The 22186-nt window shown below is 35.0% G+C and overlaps 1 protein-coding gene across 4 annotated transcripts in view; it reads right to left on the bottom strand.

Annotated features, from left to right (window-relative positions):
• LOC110025185 (uncharacterized protein At5g50100, mitochondrial) overlaps positions 1-19235 on the bottom strand; it is a 60050-nt gene extending 40815 nt beyond the window's left edge. For all 4 annotated transcript variants that reach the window (XM_020725500.1, XM_020725501.1, XM_020725499.1 and 1 more), the window contains exons 1-4: positions 19090-19235; positions 9215-9390; positions 8691-8798; positions 7967-8023 (exon numbers count right to left, since the gene is read on the bottom strand). In XM_020725500.1, the coding sequence (XP_020581159.1) occupies positions 7967-8023; positions 8691-8798; positions 9215-9390; positions 19090-19204 (456 nt within the window). In that variant the 5' untranslated portion in view covers positions 19205-19235. The remainder of the gene's footprint in view (positions 1-7966; positions 8024-8690; positions 8799-9214; positions 9391-19089) is intronic.
• Between the last annotated feature and the right edge of the window lie 2951 nt (positions 19236-22186).

Genomic DNA, 22186 nt, shown 5'->3' with positions numbered 1-22186 from the left:
TTCCTGCAAATTTGTGGTGTACTTTCCCTTTCAGGCGTGCTTCATTTTAGCTGAATATTTACTTCCAGTAATACTATTTGATTCTTATTGTTGTTTGGGTTAGCTCTGGTATCATTTGGTATTAGAGGTAATCTACGGCTTGGTTCATTCTTCTTCTTCGGCTCTTCCTTTCTTCTTCACATAGAACACTCACGCCACTCTTCCCGCGATCTTAGGACATGGTCGGCTTCCCTCTTCTCTACGCTCAGCTCGTCTTACTTGCTCGAAGCTCAAGAAAGTCACAACATCCTCTCTTCCCTTACAGAAGCTGCTCGAAACCCCTTCGTTGCTTGACACCAACGTCGCCTCCTCCTACGTCGTCCTCCTTTACTTCGCACGCTGCTCAACTCCCAGGTATGTCGTCTGTCATGATTTATAGGCGAACCCAATCTCCCCTCAATTCTTCTGCCTTCTCTTTGCTTCATCTCCCTCTTTGTTTGGTTTCTCAACTCTTCACTTAATCTTCTTCGACTTCCTAATTTTCTCTATCAGTTTGTTTCTTCTTTCTCGAGTAACTAAAACGAGAAGTTACATTTGCAAGCATTAAGCAGAGCATCAGTAAGACTAATCTTGGATGTCCAAAATGGTCAAGAGTTTGAGAAGCCGATATCACATACAGAATAACCCCAAATAAAATAAATTAAGCATTTTAGATATATAGCCTACCTTTTGAGTTACCCATATTGAGAGAGGTCAACTCGTCAAAGATGAGAAGATTTTAAGTTACTTCTGGAAGATTATATGAAGTTATTTGAATATTAGATTCCGTTCAACAATGTACCACCATCAAATGTCTAGATAGAAGGGATGAACCACAACTTTGAAAATTTTCTTAGGAGATTTTTCAATGGGATCCATGTTTCATCAGTGAAGAATAAGAGGTCATATGTGATTGATTTGCCAGTGACAGTGGCATAGCTTAACACAAAATTAATTTTTCCTAACATACATACTTTATTAGCTACTTTCGCTGAGTACGAGAAGTGAAGAAAAATATTTCAGACTAAGGAGCTCAAGAGTTACATTGCTGAAAACTACATTTATATGAAGCTCTAGCTCCGGATGTGTCAAAAGAGAATGCATGACATGTTGTGGAATGTCAATGCCAACAGGACAGACTTTTCAGAAGATTATGTCATTCTCAATACCTTCAGCGAGGCCGACCTAACTACTATGAGGAGATAAAAGCTTTAACATATGAGATTGAAGCTCCCTCATCCCTGAAAGACTGATGTTAGGGTGTCGTGCCCTGCGAAGCGGTAATGCGGGGGCATTATGCCTAGAGTGACGGCGCCCCAACCCACTTAGGCGTGCCAATAACATTGCGAGTGCGGCTTAGAGGAGTCGTGGGCTTCTCCCGCATTGTCTAAACCGAACCGATCCAAACCTGGGAGGGTCGATCGGCTCTCCCATGAGGTATTGGCGCCTCATTTCCATAGAGAGATCCAATCCTAGTTGTCTATGGCTTATATATGTGATTCCTATTCTGAGGCCTGTAGTTTTTTAATCAGATTTCTGTGAAAATAGTCGTCAGCGTCCAGTCTTCTCCTTCTAGGGTTGTATCCGAAAACGAGATGGTTCTTCGACTGTAACTCGTCCAAAGTGTTGTCCTTCTTCCAAGGGTCGAGAGATTATTCGGATGTAGCTCGTTCCCGAGGAGTATTTATTCTTAACTTTTCCTTCTCCACAACCCTCGCTTCATTTCCACACCTCTTTCCTCATTGTAGCCGCCCAAGACAGTTTTCGTTATTGTTCTTTCCTGCAGTTCTCCTCTTTCCAATCACCTCCCTTCCACAGTCCCTATTTTCTTCCTTTCGAATCAGCCGCCAGCCCTACCTCTTGCTAATTTCGACAGCTTACAACATTCCAATTGCCCCATATCTACTGTCATCGCCGTTGCAGTCCTCCATCCTCACTGCCTTCACTATCCCAGTCCTCCGCCATCGCTACTGCAGCACGCAACACCTTCCCTTTTTTGTTTTCCTATTGTCTGGCCGCCCCAAACAACAAACTGCTATTGTATGGACTGATGTCCCGTGCTGCCCTGTTGTTCCAACCGCCCAAAATCAGTGTCGGCACTCTTTCATAGCCCGAAAACCCCTTCCCTACAATGCTTCCATTTTTCCAAGCGAGTTTGTATCATGTGTGTTGTATTTTTTCTTTCAAGCATATTTACTTCAAGTAATAACATTTAATTTCCTATTATTGTTTGGGTTAGCTCCAATATGACATTTTAGGTGCAAACCAAATAATGTGAGAATAAGAGCCCATATAATAATGAAATGATAAAATAAATCCGAAGAAACACATGAAAAATTCAAAACATGGTTATCAGTGAGTAATTGAATTTTTTCACATTAACTAGAAATTTAAGTGAATTTTTTCACAATAACTAGAAATTTAAGTTGTATCAAACTTCAACAAAATTAAGGACTCTAACAAAACAATTTAAAATGTATTTAGAAGAATAAATAAAATAAGAGAAAAACCACCAAAGGAAATCCATGCCTCACTTCAATACAAAGAGATGACTTCTAGAATTATGCAGTCGCACCTGTATAACACTGGAAGGAACCACACATTTAACTTCCACACATAAAATTGGAAATTAGAATAAAAAACTTTACTGAATGACAACTGAAGAATTACATTTTCCATACTATCTATTCATGAAATTCTAATTCCTATATTGGTAGAAAAAATTGGCACAGGAACAACCCCATTTCAATTCCAAATAATCTTAAAATTCATAGGTTGATTTCATGCAAATGAATTCAAAACAACAGCTAAAAAAGTCCATGTAATGGTAAAGCTTTGTGATATCCTCAGCCAACACAAATCACTGCATAGTATAGGGCTACTTCAATGATATATACTAACTCCTAAATCAAACAATATATAAACATTCACAAGATGTGTTGCTATAGGAACAAAGAGATGAAATAAGTTGATGCCAGAGCGCCATGTCCGGCGCGGATAGACGTGGGAGCACCATACTCGGTGTGAGGGCGCCTAGACTAGCGAGGTGGGGCATGGGCTGTATGCGACAGGTATGGTCTAGTGGGAGAAGAATCAATTGGCCCTTGCATATGGTTCCCTCCTATTTGGAGCGGGGACTACTCTTCCTTGCTCTAAGACTATATATATGTTATTTATTGTGTTTTAGGTCAGTTATGGCATGAGTTTTCTTAGGACAACCGCCAGCATCCGTTTTCTCCCTTCAAGGGTTGTATCTGAGGGAATGGATGGTGCTCCGGTTGTAGCACTCTCCCGAGGTAGTGATTTTCTTCCCCTATCCCCTCCGCATCCTCCCACATCACTCCCGGCCATTTCCAGCCACCTCCCTCCTTGTCCAGGCTTGCTGCCACCCACCATAGCTGCCCTCAACCATTACCCAACCTTCCCACATTGCTTGCACCTATTTCCTTCACTGCTGTCGCCCGAAACTGCTGGAAATCCCTGTTTCTTTGCAGTATTGAACCTTCACATCCACCTTCTCCTCTTCCGGACTTGCTGCATCCCCCAGAAATTCACCCCATTGCTGCCCTCCCTCATTCCAGTCCCTCAAGACAGCCGACTCTTGCTGATTACTGCCAATTTCAGCAATTCTTTGCTTGCTGCCGCTCAGGACAGCAAGCTGACATCACCTTGCCACTATTTCCCCACAGCCCTGCACCTTCCCAACCTTGCCTCCACCGTCCCAAGCCCCTAACAACCGCCACCACCACTTGAGATTCACCCAAGTTGAGGGCTTATGTAGTGTCTATCATTATTTCAGATTTATGGGCATCGTGTTGTTGTATTTTTCCTTTCAATGTTGAGTGTAACCACCTATTTGATTTCACTAATAATATTTGTTTTACCTATTGTGCTCTGGGTTAACTCCGGTATCAAAAGCAACCAAAATTAGCATTGCTATAGGAAAGATCATAACCCAATAACAGCATTGTTATAGAAATATAGGCCAATACACAATAGAGAAGCAACCACAACATCAAAGATAGAATAACAACAAAGAAAAGCTACAATCTTGCCTCAATCAACTCAACTTAAAAAAAACGAACCCCAATGCATTGAGCTTAGATATTCAGCAAGCAAATTCAGAAACGCACTTCATGCTTCTTAAGAAATAATCTATAATTCATTACAAATAGGTCTGTCATGTTAGCACACAGAGTGTCTCTGAAATGTAACATTAGTAGTGGGCATAATTTAATCATCCAAATAGCTTGAAGGACAAGGTATATAAAATTATTTGGCAGTGATGGATGTGATTTCAAAATAAGGAAATGAAAGGCGTGAAGAATTTATAAAATTATCAATAGATTAATGAAAAAGGCCAAATCAAACAAACTAAAACTTGATTAATGCCAAAATTCCCTAGAGTTTCTAGTTTACAAAAAATTAGTTCCAATGTGCTGCAAGTTTTCAAATGCACTAAATTTCCCGCTTTTAATTCTTTAATGATTCTTAATAGAAGCCTTTCTAAATTCAAATGCACCATTACATTATCACTATATCTAAATATTATGTACCCCAGTTCACATCAACAAAAAACTCGTAATTTTTCTAATTAACTATCCATGCCATATGAATATCGCCATTAAGACAAATCATGCAACCGACCAATATGATAAGAGGCAAGTAATAAAATTACTAACATGCCAATATGTGTTCAAAAGGGGTACATTATAATAACCTATAACTAATTCATTGCAAATAAGATGATGAGGGCAATAAATTTGGATATTATATATATATATATATATATAGAGAGAGAGAGAGAGAGAGAGAGAGAGAGAGAGAGAGGGACGGAAATATTTGTCTGTCCACCCCATATGTGCTAATTCAAGCCAGATGGAATCGAACCTACGAAAAAGGGGCTTACACCGAACTTGCCAACCAACAGGCCACCAATTACACACACACAGATATATATATATATATATATAGGGGTTAGATCAATACTTCATCAAATCAACGGATGAAAAACATTTTTACTGTATATAAACAATTTTGTTCTTTGTTGATAGTTATAAAGTTATTATACTTATGCCTTGACATAATTGCCATTTATTCTGATATGCGTTATTATTTATGAGTATAAGTTATCGATTCAGTTGCACTACAATGTCTTCCCCGATACTAATGAACTTTCAGTTCGCTTGATTGGTGAACAATCTCCATAGAAGGCTAGCAACAGCTTTGTCAGCAGGCCTTGCTTAGGATTTTAAAATGCCGTTCTATTAGCATTTCTTTTCAGATGCCCGTGTCAAGAATTCAGTTCCTTTTGTCATAACTTGTTCTAATTTTTTCCTATGATGCATGAATCAAAAACTCTCTTTTTATTACCATTATATCATTACGTGTTGTTCTCTTGCTAAGGAAACTGATTACAGTATGGGTTATAATTAGATCCCAAGTTTTTTTTTTTTTTTATGCTTTGCTTTTCTTTTCTTTTCTTTTTTTCTTTCTTACTTTCTTTCTGGAGTTATTTGAGAATAACCCAAAACAAGTTTGAAGAAAACAGCTCTCCATAACTTTTCCTTTGTAACAAATCCAAGGAAACTAAATATCGATGCCTGAAATGTACCACATCAATAGAAACAAGTCATTCTAAATTTAGCATCTCAAATAATGAAATCAAAAATTTATTATAAGACAAAAACAGCTATTCAAATAAATCTAGATGTCAAAAGTGAAAAGCATGTTTCATGATTTAGGAACTTAAGCATGATATACTAAAGATGCGAGATTGGTCATGATAATTATGGAAAACCAGATAGATATGATAAGTTGGTGAAAAAGAAATAAAATTGGCTTAGGACCATTGTCACGACCTAGCCCATGACTTAGAATTTACCAAGGCGGGTATAGATGGTCGAATTGTGTGAATTTAAAAATTTTGTTATTCATTTTCTATAACTTACTATTAACAGGTGAAAGAGTCACTAATCAAATTAACTTAAAGGACTAAAATTAATTTTACCTCTTTACTGATTGTCCGCATCTTCTATAAACATTTTTCCTTTTATCGTTCATCTTTAATCACTTAATTAGCCTGAAAAGTTAGTTTAAAAATATATAAGTTAAACAAGTTAGTGAAAACTCATACTCTTAAATTACAATAATACAAGAAAAAAGAACAATATTCAAAGAGTCTATATCTATATTTTCTCATATCTATACAACTATTACATGAGACGTCGTTTAAAAAATTGTGTCAATTAAGATACATCAATATCAATATCATTTTTCATTTACATGCACGGGTATATTAGTGGTTCCCAACTAGTATCATCAAAGAGTGAGTCCATCATAGTCAATCATGTACATACAAGCATCCAATAAAAATATCCCTTTTCTAATAAAAAAAATATATTCATTTAACATTTGCATAGAAGTCAAATCGTTCAAAAATAACGTGCATACATATTATTCCTACAATATGAACAAAAATTCAATAGAATACAAAATCATGAGTTGGAGCAATTTCAATATAACTAACGATAATACTAACAAATGCATTTAGTTTAGAAAAAGCAAAATATCAATATAGTATAAGAGCATGAGTATTCACCTCGTTGATGGAAGATATGCTTACTCTTAACATATATTTCTTCTGTCAAATTATCAGATACAGAATATTCAATTATCACTTTATTTAATTATATTTTAATTTAATTATCAATTATTATTCTATTGCACTATTTTAATGTTTAAATACTTAAAATTTAAGTTCGACAATCGTAAAAATTAGTAATTATTAATAATCTACACAAAATACATTTAAAATTAAAAAACTAATCTTTAAAGAAACCTTAATTAGAAGAAGCAAATATTACCATAGTATAAGAGCATGAGTACTCTCATCATTGATGAATGATCTGCTTGCTCTTAACTTGTATTTCTTCTATCAAATTATCACATATAGAATATTCTATTATCACTTTATTTAATTATATTTTAATTTAATTATCAATTATTATTATATTGCACTATTTTAATGTTTAAATACTTAAAATTTAAGTTTGATAATTGTAAAAATTAGTAATTATTAATAATCTACACAAAATACATTTAAAATTAAAAACCTAATCTTTAAAGAAACTTGAATTAATTTATGTTTAATATTTAAATAATAACTTATAAATATAATATATAATATAGCCTTTTACCCTTAAAACCCTCTCGTTAGAGCCCTCCCTTCAGCAACGCGACTCACGATTCCACTTGTTCCTCTCCTTTGTATGCGATAGAGATGCAACCCCCTCCTTCATCGCACGAGAACTCTCTTACAAAGCAGCAACTTCACCCTCCCTTTCTTCTCCTTCGGTCGCTCAAGACCGAGCGATCAAAGCCACAAAGATTCTCTCCCGTACGAGCCTCGACATTGGCTCATCTTTGTCTATCATGAACTCAACCCGTCCTCCTCTGCGATGTTCGTTCATTTCCTCCTCTTCTTCTTCATTGGTAGGTTAGGGTAAGACTCTGCCGTCAATTGCCTCCGACTACGAGGAAGTCCTAACATGTGTCGTTCGACTCACTTGTAAGTTTTTGCCTCCCTCGCAATAATTTATTGGCGAACATCACTTCTTCAGCTTTCGACCACTTTCATTTCATCTCCCCCTTTCATTCATTTACCCAACCCCTCCTTTCCTCTTCCTCCGTTTGACAACCTGACTCTTCATTTCTTTTCCCCGATTCTTCATTCACTCTCCCCCAATAACTAAAACAGAACTATTACAACAACATCTTCAAATGGAAAAGAAGCAGAATTTTGTCGCATAGCAGTCATCATTCTTCTTGTATTAAAAAAATGGGAATATCTAAAATTTATAAATTGTAGTGTAAGAGTAGTTCAGAGAGGTAGAAGGTACAGTTGAACAAGTTCATAAATTGCGTGCTAAAAAAGAACAATACATACTTCAACATCTGTGAAGATAGTTCCATCAGATTGAATTGCATGTATTTTCCCCATAAGCTGAAGAGAATATGAATTCAGGAAGTAATTAATCAGTGCAATGCATAATTAAAAGATAAAACCTTTTTATGAAGTATGTAACCAGGCCAAATTTTAGCACTTTCTCAATCTTTTGAGTATAATATTAACCCTCCTAATCTGGGCTTCAGTCAATCCTTGAACTGTCTGATTAAGCCCTACTCAGATTGGTTTAGAGCTTCATTAAGCCCTGTATTTAATATATCACATTCCAGGTTCAATGCCAACACATGCATCTCCGAAATGTGATATATTAAATACAAATCAACACCTAAATTTTATTTTTTACATCCATACCACCCAAATCTTTCATATCACATCAAAAATACCACCATTTTAACATTTAAAAAATGAAATACACCTTTTCATGCATAGATAAGGCGGTATGTATGTACAAATTGACGTTCAGGTGTTAGATATGTAAATTCAGAGAAATTGAGGGGTATATATGTAGATCTACCTAAATACAAAGATTCCCTTATTTCATGGTTCTTTAAGTTTATGCTGCATCAGGCATTTTCGGTACCATACAGCTTTGAAAAATTATGAAGTATTCGTGACGCACAGAATTGAGAATCAGATTCTTTTATTCTATATATAAAACTAAGAAAAGAACCCACACCATAAATATTTTGCCAGAAAGACATACAGTTTTGTAGTTGAGGCCTTGATTTTCCTCGGGCGAGTAATCATCTGAACTTATGTCCACAAAATTAATTGTTCCATAAGCTTGGTTTCGTTCTCTAAGCATGCTAACCTGAAATACATGGAATGAATGGAGAAATAGAAGTTCAAGAACCTTATAGATGGAAAACTAAAATAAATAAAAATAAAAATCAAATCATGAAGCACTCAACTAAAATAAATGAGAAGAATGACTTATAAAATCAAAACCTCTAAGTAGGTATAAGTTTAATGAAGCTGATGTTGAATATCCTGGAATTAGCTGGCATCAAATCAAGTCTCCACATTTCCAAAATTAAGGCTCTCGATAGAAAAAGATCTTAATTGATTAAAAGAGGGTTTAAATACAACTTTTTTACTAGTATAGAGAGATAAAGTATGTTAGTCTCTCGCAGGGCATATAACTCAAGATTACTTTTAATAAATAATAACATGTTTGTACTAGAAAATCTTATAACAATACGCATTTTATCCCTTTAAGAAACACACCTCACGCATACAAAGAGGGCATTCTCCATCATAAAGCATTTTAATCTTCCAAGTGTTGGAGAACTGTCTATCCGTTGGTTGAGCAGTTTCTTTCAACTTGGACTGTTCTTCCGTTGGTTGAGCAGTTTCTTTCAACTTGGACTCTGAATATACCGCACGAATTTGAAACCTTGCAACTAAAACCAAAATCTATGTGAGGTTTTATAACATGGCAAAACTAAAAGCTTCAATAGCATAGTCAATAAAATTTACAAGAGCCTCGAGTACAATGAATCCTACTGTTTTGCAAGATAAAAATGATAATGGCCCAGTTAATGTTTAAGACAATTATTAGAAAGTTTTTTGAGATAACAGTAAAAGTAATTCTTTAAAAATTCTTTAACAATGGAAGCTTAGGACCATCTAGCACGACTAGCTTCATCTTAACTCACTCTGAAAACCAAAGCCTTGGAACACCTTAGTCTCTCCCTCAGCATAAACACATCTGGATGATCATTTATAGCAAAAGGTACAGGCACTCCCTTCACTTCTTAGATTCTTGAAAACTTGGCCATTTTGTGGACCATGTAGTTCATGAAGCCAAAGACAATGTAGTTGAACTTATGCTGTAATTCAACTAGGCAATTTTAACTCACTAATAACTCTAAGCTTACCTAAGGAAAGGCAATCGAGGCTCTAAGGTTAAATCATACAACCTAAAAGATGAAACACACAAAAATCACAATTAGTAGGTTACCGACTTTTAATTTATAACAAAATCAACCACTTCTAATGTTTAAAAAAACAAGCACAGTTCTTTCGTTCCAAATAATAATATAATAGCCATTAAAATCTGAAATTCCACAATAACAATGAATAATAGCAATCAATGGAAGGGACTAAAATAAGAAATTTCTAATAATCCTCTAAAATCCAGTCAAAAACTGCAAATTCCATGTTTTCAAGTACATAAATAGTAGGAACCAACTTATAGTTTCAAAATTTTCCAACATATTCATCCAAGAAATTAAAATTAAGAGAGAGTAAGAAGAGTTGGTTTTAACAATAATTGAAAAAGTCGTGGAAATTATATAAAGAACAAGCAGTGGACTGAGGAAAATCAACTAAAAAATATTTAACCGAAAATCTAGCCAGGTAGCAGCTTTCATTGTGAATCCCAAGGGTATCAGTGGAAATGAATAAATATAACAAAACTGAGGACACAATAAACAAAATACAGTAAAATCTTACGATCTCGGAAAAAAGAAAAATTTGAAAGCGGGAATTAATTTTCTTTTTATGTTAATTGAATTAGGTTGTTTGCAGCAGTTTAAAAAACCTAAAGAGAGAGTTAAAATTTGAAGAGTACAATTCATTCTCGATAGGATCAAGAAAATACAATAAGATTTAAAGTTCTTTTTCTATGCTTCTAATGAGATCATAATTATAATTAGTTTCTTGTGAATATGTTCATGCATAACAAACATATGTTTTGCAAATGATTGAACTAATTCACTTGTTCTAGACTCAATAGAAAGCTGAACAAGATCTATTGGTTTCCAAGCTAAATACCTGTGATAATTTCAAAGGGCCAAAGAACTATAAAAGATGAATTACAGACAAATGTAATAATAGGTGGAATCAAATCTCTATTTGACGCGTGCTTTTTTAATCAGATAGTATACCATATCATTTAAACTCCTACCAACTATTTCAGCTTGACCATTAGTTTGTGGACACCAAGTGTTAAAATCATTAATAGCGTTCTCATTTTATTCCATCAAGTTTTCCCAAAACAATAAATTTGAAGTCTATATAGATACAAACTTTTTTTGAGTTGTCCTTGCAAATTAAATATCTAATAAATATAATTAGAAGTTTCAGAGGTATCAACAGTTTTAAAACATAGAATAAAATGAGCCATTTTTAAAAGTGACCAATCAAATCAAAATAGAATTATATTTTTTATTGTTCATGATAATCTTTAAAAAATCCATGCTCACATCCTCACAAGTTCTGTATGAAATAAGAAATGATGTATAAAGTCCGATATTATATTTCTTTTCTTTAGCCGTTTGGCGTGTTCTAATTTGTAATATTAAACATGCAACATCTTGTTTCAAGGTATGCCAATAATATTTATTAATAATGACAGCTATAATCTTACCTTGATCAAAATACATTGAAAAATAACAAGAACATAACTTTAAGACTAGAAAATATTCACAACATTTTTAGCCTTATCCCAAGTAGTTGAAGTAGATGCTAAGACATATTGCAAATGCAAAGTTGAGTTTCCTTAAAAAAAAAATCACCCTTAATAATAATGTAATTGAATCAATATATAGCTAATTAATTTCCTTACATTAGTATAAATCTCTTTAATATGATCAAAATCGGTGGTGGACAACAACCATACTTAAGGCATAAGAGGTTTATTTTTACTTGCAGCACAACATTTTTTGAAATATGTGCAATCCAATAAAAAGTCAACCCATTTCGCAAATGTGCCCAACTTTCTTTATAGAGTTTCAATTGACAATCCAAATATACAACAAACTCCTAGGAAAACAATTACGCATTCAATATCAAAACCATTATATAATCGCATAAAATTCTATATCATAATTAGAGTATTTATCTATTGCATCATTTGACTTCTCACTAAAACAAACAATGGAATGTCCAACTTGAATCAACACTCCCCTAATTCCTAGATTAAAAACATCACAAGAAACCTCTAAAACCTTATTAAATTCTGGTAATTGTGATACAAGAACAATAGTAAGTCGTTCTTCAATGTAAAAAAAAATTAATAGCAAATTCCATCTTCCTGATTCTTTTTCAATATAATTAGTAATTGGTAGAATGATAATGATAAATCCTTTAATGAATAGCCCATAAAAGAAATCAAACAATGGAAACTGCAAATAACATCAATATTGGCAGGTGTTGCTAGCCTCTACACACCTTAAGCTTATCAAGATCAAGTGATATTCCTAATATATTAGAACATAATAGAATCAAACAATGGAAACTGCAAATAGCATCATATGTATACATTGTGACATTTCTATGACAAAGAGGGCTGAGAATAAGAATAAGCATAAAAGTAAAATAAACGAATATGATACATTGCACAATACAGTGAATGAAAGAATTCCCAGTAATAGTTTTATTATTTCTGATCATTGCTTCATGTACTGCATTTAAATCATATTTTTTTATACTTTTAAGCATGTTTGTTATATTATAGTTGTTACTCATGTTAGTCACTGACCAGCATGCACATTTTTTAGATATTGAATTTTAATTTATTATTGGTTATATCACTGAGTCAAAATTACTAATTTTATTTTATGTTTTAAGTAAGGGTAAGAAACATGTGGACAATTAACCATGTGATATACCTTTTATATCGCTTTTGAATGTTAAGATTTTGGGTTATTATAAAAGGCATTTGGGGTACATAAAATTTTATATATTTGAGTAATATAAAAGCTTTGTATTTTAATATGAGGATTTATTTATGCATGCTTTCCTGCTTATATTTGATATCAAAGATTTTATTGTAGGTATTTGTAATAATTTAATAAGATTAATTTGCTACTCTTCTAATCCTAAAGAGCATGATTTAGGATGAGTGTTGATTAAAACTAAATCCTAACGAAGCGTCCTTCTCTATTATATTGTAGGTTGACCTAAGGAGAAGTTGATTGTTGTGTGATTGAAAGTAGTATAAGAGCCAATGTTGAAGTTAAAATCGATAATGGAAGCATGATTAATTTAAAGGAAGTAGGAATGAGATTAAAATTAAGTTAATTAAAATAGATTTATAGGTCAATTTAATTTGGATAGTCAATATAAGATATTAGGAAGTAATTTGTGCATAATATAAGTATTAAAGGATAAATTATATTAAATAACTAAAATTGTGCAATTACAAATAAATATATCTGAAGAAGTGTCAGAAAGAATCAATGATCAATCATTCAAGTCAACTAATGAATCAGAAATGCAAGTTGTGGATAACTCTAACATAAGTGGAGCACAAAATAGAGCTAATATGAAGTCTCAAGCCAACGAGTTGTAGGATATCGTTAATTTGATCTCTCATGTAGTGGATAAAATAACCTCTTTTGAAAAATCATCCACAAATAGTAGGCAAAAATCTAAATTCAGCACAAAAGTTGATCAGCATCTCAGAATATTTCAGACAATTCAGGCCAAATGCATTTAAAGTAGTTAGTAATCCAACCATTACTGATTATTATAAATGAAAAAAATTTGGATGGTATGATTTGTTTAGACAACAGAAGAGTGATATCAACCATTTTCATGCTTAGAAGGTGAAGCAAAAAAATGGTGACAAACACAAAACAGGAAAAAGCTTGGGCTAACACCACTTACATTGATTCGGTGGGATGACTTTATAGAAGTATTTAAGAATTGGTTGATTCAAGCATCAGCTAAATTATCATTGTACGACAAGTTATTCAACCTAATCTACAGATTCATGACTGAAGCAAAGTACACCTCCCTATCCCGAAATGCCTCTCACTACGTCAGCACCCTGAAGGAAAAGTGTCACAAACTTCAGCGAGACATTAGCATTAGCGTCTTTTGACATAAATGAATGCTTTCTTTTACTTGAAAGAGCCAGAGAATTGAAAGAATTGAAAGAATTGAAAAGAAAAGAGAGCCAGAGAATTGAAAGAATTGAAAGAATTGAAAATAAACTGAACTATTTCAAATAACGTTGGAAACCATTAGGGTTGCAATTGAGTCGAGTATCAAAGTTCGGACTTGGCTTGATATAATTATAAGTTGTTTATGTTCGGCTTTTGCTTATGTCGAGCTTTCATATATTGTTCAAGCTTTACTTGTTTAAATTTTTCAATGTTAAAACTTGATTTGTTCATGACAAGTGAACGTATAATTAAACGAGCTAAAAATTCAAATGATTATCTAGATTTACATATAAAAATTCAACAAATAAATTTACAAATCCGATCTCACCTACTAATTTATTGATTATAAACTATGTAAAAGGTAACTCATGAACCATGATCATATGGGATGTAATCTCTCATATTTTAGTATGATCATACTTCCAAGTTTACACCCAACTCCCACATTTAGATATAGATGTTGGTTTTCTCATAGTGCTATACACGTTATTTTTCTAACCTTTTTTAACAATTTTGTAGATGTCTATGATATTGAGTTGTTGCATCATCTTTATTTTTTATCATATATAACTTACAATGATTGCACTGCACTTTCTTTACATCATTTTTTAATCAGGTAGAATTTATGAGCAAAATGGAAAAAGGAGTTATACGAGAGACTAGAGATTTAGAAATCCCTGCACATCGCGATCTCATTGTTACCTTCGATGCTTGCGCGATCTCATTGTTACCTTCGATGCTTGCATGCACTAACAACTTAGAGCTTCGTATGTTTCGAGCAATACCAAAAGATATGAAACTGCAAGATGCCAAAAGAAAGTGAGGTTTGAACGGGTTTAAAGTTAATTTTAAAGAACATTTCATACGTACCACATGAGTCTTAAGTATTTTCAAATCTAACACCTAAACTTTAAAAAATCAAATCTATAATTAAAGAAATTCTATTAAATTAAATTTTAATTAAATAATATATCGTATATAATAAGAGTTATCATCAAACGAACTTAATATCGAGTATTTAATGAGTTACTTATTGAACAACAAACGAGTTCACTCGTGAACATAAATGAACAAATTCAACTATATTCATGTTTATTTTATTTAGGCTCTGAGCTTTTAAAAATTGCTCAAGCTTATTTATTTACTAATTTGAACGAGCATGATCAAGTTTTAATTGAGGCGAGTTCGAGTTATTCATTGAGTGCACTGCTTCACTTACAACCGTAAAAACCAAAAACAAACAAGCATGAAAGTTTGATAAGAGGGCACATTTGCAGAGCAAGAGATTCAGGTTTGGTAGCAAGCAGAAGAAGATTCAATTAGAGAAGTTAGTTTATGATAAGTGTTAAAAAAGACATTTTGAGCCGTGTTTGGTTGGTTCAATGAAATATTTCGAAAGCGGACAAGAAGGATATCATCAGATGGAATGCCCGTTAAAAAGGAAGAATGATAGCCGACTATAGGGAATTTTAGGGTGGTCCCGCGACCAAGCAAGCACCTGCTGCTCACCTGGACCGAAGCGATCCAAATTTTTCTGTGTAGTGAAGACGGTCGGCCCTCGAGCCCAATCTGATTCATCATATTATTATATATTTACATTTTTTGTTGTTCTAGGGTTAGTTTTTGTGTCTTTTGTATTAGAAAAGTCGTCGGTGCCTATCCTTCCCTTCAAGGGTTGTATCCTAAGGTTTCATGTAGTGCTTCGACCATATCTTGGCCTCCATGTGGTAATTATCTTCTCAATCCATTTTTGCACTCCTCTCGCTTTGCTAACACGCTTTCTTCCTAGTTGTAGCTGCCTCGAAAATAGTCATTTTGTTGTTATTTCTGCAGTTCCTCATCGTCCAGCCATCCTTCTCATTGTCGGACCCTCAAGACAATTCTCCTTTTGTTGTGCCGCAGTCCCACGCCTTCCCCGCCACTGTCGACGTCATTCCCACTCACTGCCACCGCTTGGAAATAGCTGATCTTGGTCGTCTTTTATTGCTCCAGCCACTTGGCCAACTATTTTTATCATTCCAACCTCCTGCCATTGTCGCAACTCCTCCCATTCGCCGCAGACATCCTTCCCCCTTGCTGCCATCAACACGGATAGCCCTCACACGTCGTCCCCCAGTTCTCTACTAGTTGTTCGGCCGAGGTAAAACCGTTGTCTTGGTATTTTTTGCTGGTCAACTGTCATTTCCACCCCCGTGCCACCTTCCAAACCCTCACAGGCCACCAGTACCACCCCAAATCTACCCTCTTTGACCGTTTATATCGCATTAGTTGCTACTTTCAATTTTGTGTGTCACAATTGTTTTTATTTCCTATTCGAGTAGGTTGTTTGTAAGTCCATATTTGAGTTTCACTAAAAATATTTGATTTTCCTATCGTTATTTGAGTTAACACTAATATGACCTTGGTTGGCTCAATAAATTTTTCGGATGCAATCAAGAAGGATATCGTCAAATGAAATATTTGTTAACAAGGAAGAATGTTAGCAGGTCATGAGAAATTTCAAGATAGAGTCAACGCAAATCTTTTGAACCTACCTCGTTATTGTAAAATATTTTTGGATCTTGTAGTTCACATTAAACTTAGAATAAAATGTTGAAAGAAATAAACAAAAACTCATTATTGGTTCTTTTGTAACTATCAATTTAAGCAACAATCAATCGCTTTTTTATATCAACTAACAAAATACGCTTCATTCCTTCCAAACAATAATTTAAAAGTCACCAAAGTATGAAAATAGGCAAAAAAAAATATATGATTATCAATATAAACTTCTATAGCAACTAGAAATTATATCAACAAAAAGAAAGCCGTCGAGTATCAAACTTAATGAAATCCTAATCACACACATATCAATCACTCAACTCTTTGAGCAAAAAGAGCTAGGATGTTAATAAAAAATAAAAATATTTTTGGTCTTATGCTAGAACAAGGAAACTATCTGATACTGGAACTAGTAGGAAAAACACTGGAAATAAAAAAGAAAATTTTCATTAATATTAAAATAGGGTTACAACATAAATGATAAATAATAACATGAAACATGAAATGACACGAGCAACACATCTCATGTGTATTCCAAGGGTGATGGAGACCAACGAGATGGGTCGGATAGCTTGCGGAGGGGTGGTGGCAGCTAGAGGAAAAGTGCAGAATTGCAGAGACAGCAAATATGGTAGGTGACTGGCGGCAGGCGGAGGGTGGTTTGAAAGAGATGGACAGCAAGGAAAGTGGTAGTCGATTGGGAGTGCTAGGAAGGGGGGAAGATGGTTGGGCAGCAAGGTAAAGTTGCAGGTATAAGGCAGTTGAGTGCAGGAAATGAAGGAAGGGACATGCCCGCAGCTAAATGAGGGGAGGAGAATGATTGGGGAAGAAAAAAAAAGGATACAACACCATTACAAAGTAGTATACAGTCGGAGCACCACCACCTCCTCGGATACAACATTGAAACAGAGAAAAGATCTCCACACATAAGATTTAAAAGCAAACACAACAAGAACTGACTCCCACGCACAAAGGACAGCAATTTATAGACTCCCAAGAAACTTCTACACAAAAGATAAAGGGGGTGAGAAGGCAAGAAGAATCCATAAAACACTTCACAAATGAAGATGAGTGTGACAGACTTGCAATACATCTTCCCGGATGACAAAATTTCGCGATCTCGCTTCCTGTCTACATGATAGTTCGCAGGGTTTCTGCCCGCGTGTTCAGCACCACACATTAGGGGGGCCTTTTAGAGCCCTATGTCACTATCTCTTCAAAATTTCAAATTTGCCATCAAAAGTTGCAGACAATCCCAAGAATCGACATCCAACAACACATGAAATAATTGGGAGAAAACAAAATTTAACTCACATTAGGTTTTTTTAATATATATGCTTTATTGCGAAGAATGTTGGCCCTTAAAAGAGGAAGCATAAAACAAAGTTACAAAGTTAAGTGTTGCGGAGATGATAATGCTTAGGTGGATGAGCAGCTTGACACTTGGAGATAAAATGTGAAACGAATCTATCCGTGAAAAAATTGGTGTAGATCCAGTTGCAGACAAGATTAAAGAGAGCCGTCTTAGATGTTTTAGTCACATTAAAAGTCGACCATCTGATGATACGGTTAGGATAGTAAATGTTTTAGACTCAACTTATGTTAAGAAAGGCAAAGGTGGACCTAAAAAGATTTGGGCATATTGCATAAAAAATGATCATATTCTATTGGAATTAAATGAAAAAATGACACTCGATAGGATACAATGGAGAAAAAGGATTCATGAAGCCGACCCCACTAAGTGGGATAAAGGCTTTTTGTTGTTGTTGTTGATATATGCCTCAATAGTCCTATTTATAAACACAAAAAAATCCAAATTAACCAACTTCTAATGTCCTTCAAGATCCATTAAAATTTTGTATGTTTCGATTCATCTTGGATTTCAATGGGTTTCCAATCCATCAGAAGAAAAGAATAAAAATAAAAATAAAAAATATTGGTCTAGCACGGATACAAAGTTCTAATAAAGTTAAGTAAAGCGTCCACTGTATTAGAAATGTGCCGATGAAAGAATGAAACCACAAAGAAAAGTGATGTGCGAGACACGCACATGGATCCCATGAATCTCGACTTGCAAGAAGATGATTGGGCGCCAGTAGGCAAGAATCTGCAGTGCCTGAATGACAGAGCCGCACCAAACAAGCATGTAGATCCCCTGAATCTCAGATTGTGGCGCAACATACGACGGAACTCACCCAACACCACCATTACCCTCTTGAGACGAATAGTGCAGGAATAGGCTCCGAATAAAGAGTAAATACCCCACTAAAGACTTGCTATAGACTCTGTTCAAACCGAAAATACATTCACATATTGCGGCGTATGCCATCATCACCCCCGTCATCTCAGCGCACATAACAATACAAATCTATAATGGAAACATCAACACCTTCACATAATATTCCATCAAAATCGTTTTCATTATTATTTACAACTGTAAACTAGCTCATTCAACAACCCTAGAATCAATTCTTACATAGTTTGGCGATAGTGTAATGTCATGAAAATTTAAGATATCTCTGAAAATGAAGCACTCCGTTAGTCCCTTGGCAATGCTCGGACAGTGTCTAATTGAATTCAGCGGTTTGCAAAAGCAATATCGTTCATGGCCGGAAATCAAAGTTATCAAAATAAGATCGGAATAAAATTGAGGTATAAATGAACCTGGAGATGCATCGCGAGGGATGCGCAAGATCCATGAAGGTAAGATGGATGAATAGTTCATAGTAGGACGTAGCGGGACGTGACGGAGAGCAGCTCGACCAAAAACCATTGCCATGCTTCCGCGACTCTCCGCCGACCACACTTCTCACGAAACGGAAATAAATATTACATATTGATAATATAAATATATAATAACTAAATTTAATTTTATTTAATATATATATTTTTTAGATTATACTAATCGATGATTTAGTACTTAATGAACTATTCATCATTAATCTGTATTTTATTAAAATGCTTAATAAATAACTTATAATTTAACATGCATTCATTATGTCATCATCATAAATCAAATATAAAATATTCTAATTATTATGCAGGCAGAAATTAATAATAGTACACATGAGTCCTGAGCTTGAATAACAAGAAGAAAGTGTGTCTGTGATAATAGCAAAGAGATAGAGAGAGATATATCTTAATAGGAAAAATGTGATTATAATGATTAGAAACATCCGGATGGCTATTTAGAAGGAAATTTACATTTCTACAATGATAACAGTGCAATTATCACTCGTCACATTATAATAATAAAACTATCTGATGCAAAATCCATATACAAAAATAAAAGAAAAACAATTATATTAAATCAAATGAAATGAATAAATATTCAATAAAAACACGTTTGGAACCAACCAATAAATTGTTAAACATACAAAAAAAAAAAACTAAACAATAATCCCCGAACCAATAAATTGTTAAACATACAAAAAAAAAAAAAAAACTAAACAATAATCCCCTTCTTATCCTTCTTTATCTTCTCCTCATCCTCAAGCTAAACCGACTGCTTCCCTTCATGCAATTCTGAATGCAGCATCGTTTTAAAATCTACTTTCATCTTCCACTCCATCTTCGATCTCAGGTTAGCTAGGTGGGTGGAGATCTAAGCATCAACCTCAGCAACAACTTGGTGATGCATTTCCTTTTGTGCAGTAAAAGTAGATGCATCGGATATGTTAGATGTCCGACAGACATCATAGGCTGATGCTTGGGACCCCAACTTATAGACCTTGCCTTTCTTCTTGTCGTTGCTAGCCTCCCTCCGTATGTCGTACTCAGAAGAATCGTGAGATATGTCGAACCATAGGCTGACTATTGGTATCGGCTCTCCCTGAGCCTCTAGAGGCCTCTTACAAAAAATTATGTTAAATGAAAATTAATGACTAAATAAGCTTTGATAGTTATTTGAAATGAATTAAATAATTAATTTTGTGATTTACTTTACATTATGGCTTATTATTTTCTATAATGTATAAGAGGCACGTAATCTAAGAAATTGTAATGGTCCTTATAATCAGAAGCAAGCTGTTAATTTCATTTTGTAGAAGACTAATTAATTTCTAGCCTTTTGGCAATTGCTACTTAAGTTCTCTTTAAGTTTGCAACTGAGTTGAGGCAACACAATCCTGATAAGTAAGCTTAGAACTTAGCTGATAAAGTCCGCCTACATTATGCTAATGAGTTCATCTTAAGCTTGGCTTGACTAGTTTTTCATTGAGTGCTCGTTTGGGGCAAACTATTTGTCGCGCCACGGCTTCGGAATGATGGGTCTATGGTTCAAAAAGTGTGATGTGACTGCTTCTCGGGATTATTCAGGAGGAAACGCGGTCGAGGGTGGAGATTAATCAGAAGGAAACACAGCTGACCCATGTTCCTTCATTGTGTAGTAACGAGGCTACCCTCGTGTTACCCCGCTGCATCTTTCTCTCTCAAGTGTCTTGCCCTAATATCCCTCTCTCGCACGATTTTCATGAGGTTGCCTTTCTCTCATGATTCTTTCTCCAACTCCCCTCTCTCTCTCGTGATTCTTACAGATACGGCACCCTCTCTTTCTCTCCCAATTCTCTAGTTTAACTGTTACGGTGAGTTCTCCTCTCCCTCTCCTCTCTCAGCTCTTCTGCTCAGTTTGGATCATTTGATTCTTCCTTTATATGGTGGTTCCTCTTCGTGCGGTGCTTTTTGATCATTTGTTCCGCCTTTGCTTTAGTATTCTCTACCTCAACACAAATGTTGTGGTTTTTTATTTTGAAAATTTTTATGTGGTCAAATATTTTATGGGTTCTCTGCGTTCTTATACTTTGATGGTTTCAGTTGATGTTGGATTTTATGTTTTTTTTTTGGAATTTCACATGCAATGTCTTGGAAATAGGTGATGGTTTCAGGTTGTTGTTGGATTTTGGTTTTCAGTTTGCTCTTTTATGTTCTTGATGTTTGTTGAAAATATGTGGTGTTGTTAATTGCACATGCAATGACTTGGAACTAGGGGGTGCTTTTTTTTTATATTGGATTATGGTTTTCTATTCGCTCTATTATGTTCTTGTTGTGAGTCAAATGTATATGTTGGTGTTGATTGCATGTACAATAACTTAGAAATATTTATTACTTGACGCATATATGAGTTGTATGTTGGTGTGTGGAGGTGATGGATGTGATGTTGTTGATGTGTTGGTGTGTTGCATTTTTTTTTATTTTGTGGAGGTGTTGGCAGTGGTGTTGTGTGTGGAGGTACTGATGTGTGGATGTATTTGTGTTGGTGGTGTTGTGAATGTATTGGTGTGTGAAAGATTTATTGTGTTGATGTATTTGTGTTGGTGGATGTGTTTGTGTGTGGACGTGGAGGTGCTGGTGCAGGGTGGTTGGTGTGTGGAGGTTGTGGTGTAGGGTGGTTTGTGTGTGAAGGTGGCGGTTCGTGTGTGATTGTGTTTGTGTTGGTGGATGTAGAGGTGCTGGTGTTGGGTGGTTGGTGTGTGGAGGTTGTGTTGTAGGGTGATTTGTGTGTGAATGTTGTGGTTGATGTATGGTTTTGCTTGTGTTGGTGGACGTGCTGGTGTTTGGAGGTGGTGGTGTGTGAAGCTAATGGTAATGGTGTTAAGGATGTGTTGGCGTGTGGAGGTGATAATAATGATGATGTGGATGGGTTGGTGTCTTGTTGTATTGGTGTGTGGAGTCGGTGGTAGTGGTGTTGTGGATGTGTTAGCGTGTGGAGGTGGTGGTAGTGGTGTTGTGGATGTGTTAGCGTGTGGAGGTGGTGGTAGTGGTG

The sequence above is a fragment of the Phalaenopsis equestris genome, unplaced genomic scaffold (assembly GCF_001263595.1).
Source record: "Phalaenopsis equestris unplaced genomic scaffold, ASM126359v1 Scaffold000294, whole genome shotgun sequence".
NCBI lineage: Eukaryota > Viridiplantae > Streptophyta > Magnoliopsida > Asparagales > Orchidaceae > Phalaenopsis > Phalaenopsis equestris.
The sequence above is the reverse complement of the archived record's forward strand: the minus strand, read 5'-3'. Positions and strand labels throughout refer to the sequence as shown.